Source organism: Trichophyton rubrum (genome assembly GCF_000151425.1).
Source record: "Trichophyton rubrum CBS 118892 genomic scaffold supercont2.1, whole genome shotgun sequence".
Taxonomy (NCBI): domain Eukaryota; kingdom Fungi; phylum Ascomycota; class Eurotiomycetes; order Onygenales; family Arthrodermataceae; genus Trichophyton; species Trichophyton rubrum.
In genome coordinates, this window is record NW_003456428.1 from 3,988,704 (window position 1) to 4,001,202 (window position 12,499).

Here is a 12,499-nt window from a genome sequence, read left to right on the forward strand (position 1 = left end):
AGAAGGGCGCTTCGAAAACCTCCCTCACTTCCCATTATTTTTCCCACCGGCGGTTTCGAGACCGTTCCTCCCTCGGTGGTACTTGAAGAAGAACGTTTTGAGCAATTCAAACAGGGACAATATTATCCTGCTAACATCGGCGATGTGCTTACTTCCAGATACCAGGTTATCGGTAAACTTGGTTTTGGGACTACTTCGACTGTATGGCTGGCTCGCGATCTTGAGTAAGTCATTGCATGTCTACTTATCGTAATCCAACACTGACCCACTGAAACAACCAGAGGTCACCGATATGTGACACTCAAAATCTACACTCTTGGCGAAGATAGCCAGGAAGAGTTTCAGATCTATAAGAACCTAAATCAAGGGAGTTCACGGCACCCTGGTCATGCTCATATAAGAAAAGCCCTAGATATCTTCACAATATCCTCTTCACGTGGTAGCCATTCGTGTCTTGTTCAGAACCCGATGTGGGAGAGCTTCAGGGACCTCCTTTATCGAAATCCTAATCATCGATTTACTGAAGATCTCCTCAAATCTGGTCTTATGCAAATATTTCTTGCACTTGACTACTTACACACCGAGTGCAAGCTTGTCCATACGGGTAAGAGTTATCCTCGAGGCTTTGTCAAAATAAGCTATCCTAACCTGCATTCATTTAGACATTAAAAGCGATAACATTCTCCAGGAAATAGAAGACAAGTCCATTCTTGAAAGTTTTACCCAAGCTGAACTGAAGAGCCCTTCACCCCGCAAAATCGTCAATGGTTTGCCAATTTACACGTCACGCCGTTTTGACTTGCCGAAGGTATTTGGCCGAGCGGTTTTAAGTGATTTTGGCTCTGCTGTACGAGGAGATGAGAAAAGGAACCACGATGCACAGCCAAATGTTTATAGGTCGCCGGAAGTCATGCTGAAGACTGATTGGAGCTATCCGGTCGATATATGGAATGTTGGTGCCGTGGTATGCTTTGCCTATTTCTTCCTCTCCCTCATCATCAGTACTAATCACTTTGGAAAAATAGGGGTGGGATTTGTTTGAGGGGAGACATCTTTTCTACGGAAATGACCCTGATGGCAAAGGGTATTCGACCCGGGCACATCTTGCAGAAGTTATGGGTTTTCTAGGGCCACCACCTTTAGATATGCTCCAACGTGGGAAACGAAGCCATGAGTTCTTTACAAGCGATGGTAAGTATTAACTAAGTATTTTCTCGCTCAGTGCACCTAGTGGAAAACTTACGAAGACAACCTTACAGGGAAATGGAAACAGGACCTAGAAATTCCGACGGGGGTCAGTCTAGAGCTGTCGGAAGAGTTTCTCGACGGAAAAAGTAAGGAGATGTTTATAGCTTTCATGAGAGGGATGCTTCAGTGGCGACCTGAAGATAGGAAGACAGCGAAGGAACTACTGCAGGATCCGTGGTTGAATAGCTAACTATTAGTTAATGAGAGAAATTTTGGTTCTTTTCTCTGTCGCTATCCTAGAACCTGCTCCATTAGTTAACTATTTGGTTAACTAGTTAGATCTATATGTTCTGTCATTCTAAAAGTAGGAAAATATTAATCCCAACAGAACTACAATTGAGGACCCCAATTGACTTCAAAAAAGGTGCTTACATTGATCAAGGTTTGAACACAAAGGCCCTGCAAAAGGTACAGTCCATGGATATTTTTGAATTGGAGTATCGACTGCCAATGTTGTAAGAAGTTGGCTAGTTAACTTAGTGAGTAATGGCCCCTGAGAAGATTTGGGCACCTCCCATCTTTGTCCTTGCGTCAAGGGGAAAAAGCTTTGATATCAGCTCGGAGGTCAATTAGAAATAGACGGGGAATCCACATCACTAGCTTTATTGCCGTCACATTCCAGTTAACCGGGATGAGCCCGTTTGGAGATCATCCCCACAACTCCTAATCCCCCTTACATAGTTACAGGACGTTCCAGTACAGCTTCTCAGTCTTTAAAATATATTGAGTTAGGCATTCTCACTTTCGCCTATGCAAGCGCTCATGCTCAGAGAGGATCAAGCACGCGAAAGTTAAGAGCCTCACTGCCACCCAAACCCGGAAAGCGGGCACCCGGATATTAGTTATGTGAATGTTACAAAGGTTGGAACCTCCGAAACGAGGCGCCGAACGATTGACATTGCATATTTCTAGGCTGTTTCGCTAGTTATTATGTAGCATGCATGAGTGGGCTGGTCTTGACACGCCATCTGCAGAATACGAGGCTGTCTTCTGTTGACACTTCTGAAGACAGCTCTCTCAGAGTCAAGAGGAAGCTCGTTAGCCGTTGACAGCTTATTGGTTAGTTGGATGAGATTGAGGAAACACTCGGCGGGAGGGGCCCCAATCCTACGCTTGGCTTTTCAGGTAATAATTAATTGACAAGTCAACCCATTCCCCTCGTTGAACATCCCCATCGAAAATCCTTGCGGAGATTCACTGGCAACTTGACCGGAAATGCCGCGTGTTATTACCATCATTGGTGCCACAGGCAACCAAGGCGGCTCTGCTGCTCGTTCACTGCTTCAGAATCCATATTTCAAGATACGCACCGTTACTAGGAATCCTTCCTCAGATGCTAGTAAGGCATTGGCCTCAGCAGGAGCTGAAGTAGTACAGGGAAATGGGTTTAATCATGAGGAAATGCTCCGCGCATTCGAGGGCGCCTGGGGACTATATCTCAATCTAAACTCAGATGACGAGATATGGAGCAATCCTAACGGACCTACTGAATTCGACCTTGGTAAATCGATCATCGACGCTGCAGTTCAAGCGGGTGTGCCACATCTGGTTTACAGCTCTGGCCCACCATGTGTCGAAATGACGGATGGCGTCGTCAGGATGAAGGCTATGGAGAGTAAGTAGAAAGAAAACCTTCAATCCTCCCCACTGTTTATCAATTAACTAGTCGGTTGGTTAGCTAACGAAATCTCGCAGTGAAGTACAAGACGGAACAATATGCAAAGGAGAGCGGGAAGTTCCAGACTGTTACACCCATTAACGCTGCATGGTACCTCGAAAACTTCCTTGCGAAAGAGATCGCTCCTGCATTTGGTGGCTTCCCTTTTTTCCCTGACGATGAAGGATATCTTAGTTATAAGGTTCCTCACTGGGGTGGAGATAATAGGGTACCGTACCTAAGCATTACAGATGACTACGGAGACATTGTCCATGGAGTCTTTTTAGACCCTACTCGATGGAAGGGCCAGGTTATTCAGGCCATGAGCGATATGATCACCTTTGATGAGCTGGCGGCTAACTTTGAAGAAAGTAAGCAATTAGACATCTTGCTGTTATTTTTTTTTCTCCCCATATGTGAAACGAGGGCTAACCAGCCACAGTCACTGGGAAAAAGTCTAGGTTCCAGCCTGTTCTCCCCTCGTGGGAGGCATATGACACTCACGGAGTGCCAGAATTGGAGGACGTCAAGCTCATGTTTGGCTTTACCCAGATCACGGGAGGGCGCTATTTTGGCCCTGAGCCGTCTGATATAAAGGTATCCAAAGAATTGAAACGTGCAACCGCCAAAGCTTTAGGCAAGCCAGAAGACGAAGGGACCCTGAAGCCTTCAAAGGAATGGTTTCGGTCACGATTTTCTTGATCAAGAGGAAAAAGAAAAGAATATATAGGCCAGACACGTTAGTGATTGTGTGTGCCTTCCTAGAAATTGCGTTGGTTATGTATCTAGAATCGTTAAAGCACTGGTATAATAAGAAATAAACAAATAAAGCATGACCATACGATCGAAGGCCTAGGCATAACGTAGTTAACCGAAAAGTTAGTGGCGCATAATCGCAGCTCGAAGCCATACACCCTAGGTTAGGTGGCTATGGACCATGATCGACCCCATACCAAAGCTGGGAGTAATTAGAGTGGAAGTCGATAAACAGTCAATATATGGCGTTTGAGCGGTGATGATCTAGCCTTGTAGATTCAACGAACAATCTTCACAAGATCTGCTGAGCCGTATCCTCAGCTCCACGGCCCTTCCTTATCTCAGATCCTGCGGCCAAATATATATATATATATATGCCGCAGGGTTGGGCTCCACTATGCGAGAAATAGCGCGATGCAGAGGCACCTACTTTGCGGATGGTGGATCTATAGTGTGACCAAGTGAGAGAACCAGGCACTCTGCGTCTCGATCTATGAAAAATCGAGGTTGAATCCAATATATCTGGCTTGGCCGTGCTTGAAGAAATGGTTGTATATCGGAAATATCGCAGAAATAACACAACATATCAAGCTAGGGGAAGAAATTCTAGAGGGACAGGTCAACATATCGGTACCGCTCATATAGAAACAGACGATGACTCCGTTTCTGGCTGGGGTGCAAGATAAATGTCAAAGATGAAGGCATGCATGATATCCCCTAGTTATCTGCACAAGTTGAAGTTGAGAACGTGAAGTTGGAAACGAAAGACGCTCGTTGGTTAGGCCGGCGGGCCGTGCCTCATCACGTGATTTAGTCGCCGCCCGCCCGGACAGGGCCGAGCTCGTCGTCACTGCATCTCCCTTCCAACGACAGCCGACTCAGTCGCCTTGAGTCCCTAGGCAAGGTACTTATCCTGGGGGCTCGCGCGACCTTAGATCTCGAGAACTTCTTGAAGCCCCTTTGTTTTGCAACTAATTAACCATTAGCCAGTTAACTAGTTAGTTAGTTTCTTGTGCCAGCCCGGCAATCCGGCATCGTCTAGGACTAACCTTCGATTTCAGGAGACACAGTCAGAGTATTACGAGATGAATCCCCTTGGAGAACACCCTCTGGCCGAGGGTCCAACTGTATCAGACCGATTGGCATTCATCCCTTCAGTTTTCTGATGCCGGACATTCCCTGTGCCTGCAAAAAAATTGGGCCGAAAAGCCTCCACTAGCAGCCGAATCAACTATGTCGTCATAACATGCCGCGCTACATAACGTAGCCATCCAAGTTTCAGGGTAACCAACCATATTACATATAGGGCGTTGGAGGGGCATCTAGTAAACAAGTCGCCGTGCAACGCCTATCATCCCGCACCCGCACAGCTATGCTGACAACTGGATCACTACCACATCCCGATAACGTGTAGTGACTTGACGCAGCTAAAGATGACCCTCATAAGCAGCGTTGGCCGCTCCCTGGCACATATCTACTCCCAATGCTTCATTATCTGCTATACCTTGATCCAGGACATCCTGGTATACGTCTTTGCTACCAATGCTCCTCCGCCGTCCAGTCGTAACAAACGATTACGCCGTCCTCGAGTCGCCATTATCGGGTCCGGACTGACTGGCGTTTCAGCTGCGGCTCATTGTGTTGGCCATGGGTTCGATGTGAAAATATTCGAGGCTCGGCCCAAAGACAAAGGCCTAGGCGGCATTTGGAGCGTATGTGTTCCCCAATATCTTTCGAAGCAAGTAAATATTAACTGTGCAAGTAGAGAGTGAACTCTACGTCTTCTCTGCAAATTCATAGTATCATGTTCAGATTCCATCCTTCAGTCAAGTGGAAAGATGCGTACCCGAATCAGCAGCAGATTAAAGACCAGATAGTCGAGCTTTGGAAGACTTACCACCTCGATGACAAGACCGTATTTGACACCCCTGTTAAATCGACCAGGAAGAACGACCAAGGAAGATGGGTTATCAACGATGACGAAGATACCCATGGCACCTTTGACGGTATTGTCGCTGCTGTCGGGAGCTGTGGTGATCCAAAAATGCCCACCCTTCCGCACCAAGATAAGTTTACCGGACAAGTGTACCATTCATCCGAGCTGGATGGGTTAGATGCCAAAGGAAAGCGTATCGTTGTTGTCGGTGGAGGCGCTAGTGCTGTCGAAGCCTTGGAATTTGCCGTTAATGCCGGTGCCGCAAACATAGATGTCCTATCACGGTCGGATAAATGGATTATACCGCGGAACGTGGTCGTTGACGTCCTCCTTGCCTGCAACATTTTCGGCCAGGAGACCATTCTATCCTTCATTCCAGAAACTCTGTTGCGCAAGCTCTTTTATCGCGACTTGGAAGACATAGCCCCGTCTGGCAAGGGATTGTTTACCGACACGCCAATGGTGAACTCAGATCTTTTTGAACTGATACGTGCAGGTAAAGCTCGCTGGTTACGCGGAGATATCCTCTCTGTCGAAGAGGACGGCATCTCCTTTAACCACCGGGCTCAAGGTGTTCCTAAATCCGGACCAGGCCACGAAATATTCGTCAAAGCAGACATTATTATAATGGCAACGGGGTTTATACGGCCCTCCCTCTCCTTCCTTCCCCAAGAAGTATTCGAACCCCCTTATGATCCACCAAATTGGTACCTCCAGATCTTCCCTCCGGCATACCCTAGCATCTGCACAAATAATAGCACCTTTGTCAATGCCATTGGCACGGTAGGGAATTACCACATCGGAATCTACACTCGGCTTCTGCTCATGTTTTTGATTGACCCGCTGAGCCGCCCGCGCGAATACTTGATGAAAAGATGGGTTGACATGACGCGAATAATGAAAAGATTCGCTCCAACCGGCGCCTTCGATTTCTTTACTTATGCTGAGTTGCTGTACTGGTTTGTTTTTGTCATGGTTTTCAACCCTTTCCGCTGGAAGTGGGCTGCTTTTGTGTTCTTTGGGCTAGGAAGGGTGCTCCCAATGGCTGTTGTGGACAAGGAAGATGATGCGAGGGAACTTTTAGGGGCTGATTCGCGGTCATCCGTTAGTGGCAACTAGTCTGCAGGCTGTCTTGCGTGTATATATTGTTGCATGCCTTTACATAAAATAGTAGATAGACTTGAATTAGCTCTGATTTGTCTGGCTGATATTTATGTATATACATGCATTCCAATAAACTCTCAACAGGTAACATCATTCATCATTAGCTCAATTTTGCTTTGCCTTATGAAGCGTACTGTCAAACCTGGTAACCTGAAGTATACCCTTCTCCTCTGCCCATGCAATCGGCCAAAAGACGTAGGAAGCCAGCACGCAAAATAGAGTAGCAAACGCATGCCAAAATAGAACAAACGCCTCCCCAATCCCATATGGTATGACAAATTTCACATACTCGTTTGTTTGGTATAAGTCATTCTGCGAAGCGATGTAATACAGCGGCTTCGTAGAACTGCACGGCTCAACTGTAGTGCTAGCGTATTCCTCTGCCGGGATTGACGTAGAGGAAGCCAGAAGGTCCGTATTCGAGTTGGTAAGCTCAACAACCGGTACTTTGTGACGGTGCTGGGCTGGGCTATCTTGTTCTACTCCCTTGACGAGCTGCAGCACCGTAGTAAGAGTAACCGGTGCGGTGTAGAAAGGGACAATGAATATGCGGAAGACTTGGGACACGGTGACGTATAAAAGCAAGTTATCGCGGTCAAACGCTATAATGCATGTTAGATATGGAGCGACTTTCCGTGCATGTACGACAAGGGCGTTTGTGGTAGTGTACTGACCTACTGATTTCACTTGCAGATCAACATGCGGCGACATGATTTTATAGAAAAGAAATATCCGACTAATCAGCCATCGGCTGCCTTGGAATGAACCAGAATGTAGGAATGGATGCGTAATTGAGGCAGAGGGCGTGAAGTATTTTTCAACTGTCTGTTGCTGCACTGAGGGGATAGACTGGGTGAGCAGATGGATCACCTGCGGGATCTCTTCAACTATAATTAATCCCAGTTAGATAGGGAAAGTCGGTGCCAGACCAGTTAAGAGATACGTACCTGGGTTTTCCATCTTGTCTGAAAGGCCAATGGCTTGTCTGTCTGTCTGTCCGTCCGTTGTTTACTCCGGGCTTCCTTCCTCTCAGCCAACTTTTATGTTAAGTTTCACTTGACAGCTATGACGTCACCAGCCAAACTCCCGCTTAGTCAGATAGCTATCAAAAAGGTAGAGAAGTCAATGGCCATGACTGGGTTGTATATCACAATTGAATTTTTATGTGTAAGTATTAAGACAACATAGATGAAAACTATCGTTTCCAGCTAGCAATTGTCTTCCGTCTCTTTTCGAATCTCTCACCAATATTAAATCCATCGCTTCTCGGACCATCCTCAGTAGCTCTCTTCCGGCTTCTCTGTAGCGCACTACCAGCTCCATCCTTTTTCCTCTGCGTCAGTCGATGGATACGATCAACTCCTTCGCCAAGACCCTGCCATTCCTCTCCACCATAGCCTCCACGGCGATTCCCTCCCCTCTTCGCTCGATCCTTTTTACTTTCCTTAGGAAGTCGAATCAAATTGGTTTCTTCGTAGGCTCTGCGCTCCTCTTCCCTAGCCCTATCCTGCTGTGTGCTAACATGTCGCCCGCCTGCACGGATGGTGCTGCCTATACTAGGCTCGACCATGGGGGCAGTCGACATCTCCGCATTGACGAATTCGTCGATGGCTTTGGATTTCTTAGATCGTTGGGCTTCACGTTCTGCACGCCGGCTGGGTTTGTTCTCGACTAGAGCTGTAGGTTTGATTTTTGGAGGTCGGTAGATTCCGTCACCAATAGCATCATTCTTCTGCGCCGCAGCTTTTTGTTTCTGTTCCTGGGCTTCTGCTGCACGGGAGAAGGCAGCTACATTTGGTCGATACGTCAATTCGTCAATATCCTCTTCATCGTCGCCATAATCGTCATCATCACTGCCGCTGCCGCTATTACTCTCGTCACTCTCATCCTTATCCGCTGTATCAACATCAGACCCGGCGCTCTTTGAAGACCGCCGGCGTTCAGCCCTTTCGCCGGTTTGCGCCTTGGTTCGTTCAAGATCATCTGCGGCCTTTAGAACTTTGTCGATCTGGTATTTGAGTCGTCCTTCGAGAGGCCGCACGCCACGTTCAAGGTATACACGAAGTTCTGTCAATTTCTTCACCACATCATCTTGGCTTGGTTCCGTACTCCGCCGGGAGCTGTCTGTGGTCGAAGAAGAGAGCTGTCTAACTTGTAGAAGGACAAGGTATACCAAGTTCTGTAGGTAGGATAGAAGGATCTCGCTTTTGGTGTCGAGCAGCGAGATACCATCGGCTGGAGGTATGATGGAGGCTCGTGTGTTGTCTTCGGACGGATCGAGAGCAGGCAGAGATGATGCAGCGCTCGACAAGGACTGTTGGAGTGACTCAAGCATAGTTTTTATAGGCACCTGGCCTATTTCCTTTTCGTCAACGGCCATTGCGACTCGTCTGGTTAATCTTCCGTTGGTTGACTTTCAAAATCATCGTCGTTTTCCCATAACTTTGGCGAAATTTTTAGAGTTTTAATTATTAATCGTTGTCTTTGCTTAGTAACATTCAATGATCTTCTCCACGTGACTATAACAAAGTTGTTACGTAATATAGCTAAGAAACTTCATACTGGAGTTTGAACCTTAAATATACGCTTAACTCCTTTAGGTTAACATATAAAAGTTTGTTGCGGAGGCTCAGCAGTCGGACGAGCGAGAGGAGAGGACGACAATGTTATTTGATAAGAAAAAGGGGGCTTATGATGTAGGTATGAACCAGTCCGCTACCCACTGCCAATTGGTATAAACTCGCTAATCCCCCGCCAGATACCCTACGCCATACATCGTAACAAGAAGAAAGCAACAAACGTCAGATTTGGAAGACGGTAGATCGAATCGAAGCATATTGTCGCGTTAAGTCAGAAACGGCATTAAAATAGTAGAAAGTAAGTAGAAATGGGAGAAAGAAAAAGAAGAGAAACGGTGAGAGACCGTCTAGGCAGAGTGTTTCTCCGGATGGCCGGTAGGAAGCACGTCTGCGATGGTCTCGTCAGAACATTTGAGATCCTCTTCGATGTCGACATGGTCCTTGATTCTGAGGACCAGCGGAGCAGCAACGACGAGAGAACCGGCTAGAAGGGCCCAATTGCTGGCGAAGATGGACATGAAGGCTATCTTCTTGAGGTCGATGGCCCAGGAGACGGCAGCACCAGCGGATTGGATACCCTTGTAGAAGCCGACGTAGTTTGCAGTCTTGCGGCCAGAGTTAGACAAAGCGCCCATGTACCTACAGGAGTTAGTTGGAAAGGTCACGAGAAAAATAAATAAGATGGAAGATGATTAAGGCCTACCAGTAAGCGGACGCTTGGAAAGCAGCGTCGTAGAAACCATAGAACATGAACAAGAACATAGGGCCGATGTAACCGTTGTCACCCCAATCCTTGCCCTTGTAACCAGCCTCAGGATCGACAGACTCGCGTGTGTATCCCTTGGCAAAGGCATAGCCACCACCCCAGATTGCCATAGTGAGTGCGAACATGACAGCAAGGTTGATGCGGGCTCTAAGCGAGCGGCTGATAGCTGTGGAATCAAGACAGACGCCGAAGATGCCTGCGCCGATGATCTGTGAGGTCCAGTAGAGGACTGAGTTGAGGGCCTTGGTGCGGGTGGTGAAGTATGCGCCGTTGATGGCATTGAACTGGTATGCGGTGAACCAGTTGGAGGACCAGAAAAGTGGGAACAGCAGGACGATGTACGGTTCGCTGCGAATGGTTTCCCACAGGCCGATGAACTCTGTCTTAAAGGTAGGGTTCTTCATGATGACGACTCGGCTGCCATCGCGGCGGTAGATGTCACCTGCATTGCAGAGGAGCAGGGCGAGCACAGCTCCGGTGGCCATAAGGACAATAAAGGCGATATAAGTGCCGTTTGTAACGTTGACATTTCCCTTGACGTTGATATTTTCTCCTAGGGGTATCTATATAAGTCGGTATGGGTTAGCACATTGTATAGATGCATACAGACGTGTGTGTTTTAGCAAAGGGACGGAGAAACTGACCAAGGAGCCAATGACACCGCCGAGGTTGAAGATGGCCCAGAAGACGGCAAAGGAGCGTCCCTTGGTGGACTCAGCTGGGTAGGAGAGCATGATGGTGCCCTGTGCGGTCCAGAGGAGGCCGGCACAAAGACCGAGAAAGGCACCAGCAAAGACGTTGAACCCTGCTACGTGTGTCGAGTGGACAGAGACGAGCAGCGAGATGGCATAGAGACAGTATCCGATGCCTCCAAAGGCGAGGGTCAGGCGCACCCCGAGACGGTTGACGAACGAGCCGCCGAAGAAGCCGAACACAGCAAAGCAGCTGTACAGCGCGATGTTCTAGCGGTAGAGTTAGAATATTCTTTGCATACACGGTATGAAGAAAAGAATTGGGAGTTGTGTGTAAGAGAGAAGCTTGTTCGTACCATGTTATCAGCGGTCGTCTTGTCGGTCTTGCCGCCGCCGCCCAAGCTGGTGAGGGCGTTGAACATGCCCGGACACATGAAGCAGACAAAGGAGACGAGGACGAGCTGGAAGCTGGGCGACGCATACCAGGAGAGGCCGATGCCCGCGATCTTGAGCTCCTTGTACCTCCATCCCTTGGGCCTGGCGAGGTCAGCGAGCTGCTGCTGGTCGTGGTGGTCGTGATCGTCGCTGTCGCTGACCCGGACGGCGGGCGCAGAGTCGGGTTTCTCGTCAGCCATGGCTCAGGCTGCAGAACGCGGTGCTCGAGGATGTCCCTGGATCGGATCAGACTCGAGGAGGAGGAGGAAGAAGAAGAGGAAGAGGAAGAAGAAGAGGAAGAGGATGCGAGGACGCAGTTGTATATTTTATAGCAGGCAAAGAGGAAAAAGGCGAGGATGCTGACAAAGCGGCGAGAGGTCGATGCGACTTTTCTTTATCTCCAACACAGCCGGTGCAGCTGCTGCTCTTATTATTATTATTATCACTTGCTGCTGCTGCTGGCGGCGGTGCTACTGCGATCCGTGTCTTTATGCTACGAAGGCAGAGAGACAGACAGAGAGAGAGAGAGAAGGCTTGAGAAATCCCCGAGACACGCGAGCTTTTTGCTTTTTCTTCTTTTCTTTTTCGATGTTTGGTTACATTCTCCCAGTTTGATGCGACGCTCGCTCGACGGTGATGGTGAAGATACCACACTGTGAGTTTGCCAGAGATGGAGGCAACTAGGGGATAGACAGAGGCAGAGGCAGAGGCAGAGTGAGACAGAGGCAGACGGGGAGAGAGAGGCCTGCTATTATAATATCTACTCTACGGTGGTGAGACGGCAGGTAAAGGGCGACGAGATACTAGATAACTTCTGGCTAACCAACTCCTTAGTTAACTAAATAAACCAGGGCGACTGCAGGCGTACGGCGTAACCTGGGACAGACAACCTGCGCGACTCTGGGCCATGGTAGCTGTCTCTGCTCTCTGCTTGTCCTGTTTATAGGACGGGAGTTTGCCGGCCGCAGAAAGGACGGAGAAAGAGATGCCACGACGGTGACAGGTAGCATCAACGGCCAGCTTAGACACGCGCTGCCGCTGCAGTTGCATCTTCTTCTATTCTTGCGCAGTTAAGACCAGCTGCAGACGGCCCGAGCTGCTGAAACATCGGCCAGCCAGTAGAGCCAGTTGTGTTAGTTTATCCCACCTGGCCAGCCTCCTCCTCCCTGCCTCTCACACGACCTCTCCCCGTGGGGTTACATAGCATCAGCGTTTATTGCATGGCCACTCGCCTTTTCGTATCGCTGGTTAGTCAACAAGTTTAAC

At 48.4% G+C, this 12,499-nt stretch overlaps 6 protein-coding genes across 6 annotated transcripts; 3 read left to right on the forward strand and 3 right to left on the reverse strand.

The window, feature by feature from the left end:
- The first annotated feature begins 71 nt into the window (after positions 1–71).
- TERG_01498 (uncharacterized protein) lies at positions 72–2,356 on the forward strand. Its single transcript, XM_047747770.1, has 3 exons — positions 72–604; positions 663–964; positions 1,026–2,356. Exons 1-3 carry the CDS (start codon positions 469–471, stop codon positions 1,200–1,202), a joined length of 615 nt encoding a protein of 204 aa, XP_047603735.1. The 5' UTR covers positions 72–468; the 3' UTR covers positions 1,203–2,356.
- A 6-nt stretch (positions 2,357–2,362) lies between these two features.
- Positions 2,363–3,607, forward strand: TERG_01499 (uncharacterized protein; the record flags this gene model as incomplete). The annotated part of the gene is made up of 3 exons (XM_003239466.2): positions 2,363–2,863; positions 2,944–3,276; positions 3,348–3,607. Exons 1-3 carry the CDS (start codon positions 2,464–2,466, stop codon positions 3,605–3,607), a joined length of 993 nt encoding a protein of 330 aa, XP_003239514.1. The 5' UTR covers positions 2,363–2,463.
- A 1,487-nt stretch (positions 3,608–5,094) lies between these two features.
- On the forward strand, positions 5,095–6,716 carry TERG_01500 (uncharacterized protein; the record flags this gene model as incomplete). Its single annotated transcript, XM_003239467.1, has 2 exons — positions 5,095–5,373; positions 5,427–6,716. 2 exons carry the CDS (start codon positions 5,095–5,097, stop codon positions 6,714–6,716), a joined length of 1,569 nt encoding a protein of 522 aa, XP_003239515.1.
- Positions 6,717–6,866: 150 nt separating this feature from the next.
- Positions 6,867–7,721, reverse strand: TERG_01501 (uncharacterized protein; the record flags this gene model as incomplete). Its single annotated transcript, XM_003239468.1, has 3 exons — positions 6,867–7,363; positions 7,436–7,648; positions 7,709–7,721. 3 exons carry the CDS (start codon positions 7,719–7,721, stop codon positions 6,867–6,869), a joined length of 723 nt encoding a protein of 240 aa, XP_003239516.1.
- Positions 7,722–7,956: 235 nt separating this feature from the next.
- Positions 7,957–9,141, reverse strand: TERG_01502 (uncharacterized protein; the record flags this gene model as incomplete). The annotated part of the gene is made up of 1 exon (XM_003239469.1): positions 7,957–9,141. One exon carries the CDS (start codon positions 9,139–9,141, stop codon positions 7,957–7,959), a length of 1,185 nt encoding a protein of 394 aa, XP_003239517.1.
- Positions 9,142–9,687: 546 nt separating this feature from the next.
- On the reverse strand, positions 9,688–11,433 carry TERG_01503 (uncharacterized protein; the record flags this gene model as incomplete). Its single annotated transcript, XM_003239470.1, has 4 exons — positions 9,688–9,979; positions 10,044–10,669; positions 10,751–11,068; positions 11,155–11,433. The coding sequence occupies 4 exons, from the start codon at positions 11,431–11,433 to the stop codon at positions 9,688–9,690; spliced, it is 1,515 nt and encodes a 504-aa protein (XP_003239518.1).
- Positions 11,434–12,499: the final 1,066 nt, after the last annotated feature.

Bases quoted from the DNA above. Each gene is read 5' to 3' on its own strand.
- TERG_01498 (XM_047747770.1), top strand. From the start codon at position 469: ATGTGGGAGAGCTTCAGGGACCTCCTTTATCGAAATCCTAATCATCGA. The intron at 605-662 runs GTAAGAGTTATC...GCATTCATTTAG, and splicing joins GTGCAAGCTTGTCCATACGG to ACATTAAAAGCGATAACATT. The intron at 965-1,025 runs GTATGCTTTGCC...TTGGAAAAATAG, and splicing joins TATGGAATGTTGGTGCCGTG to GGGTGGGATTTGTTTGAGGG.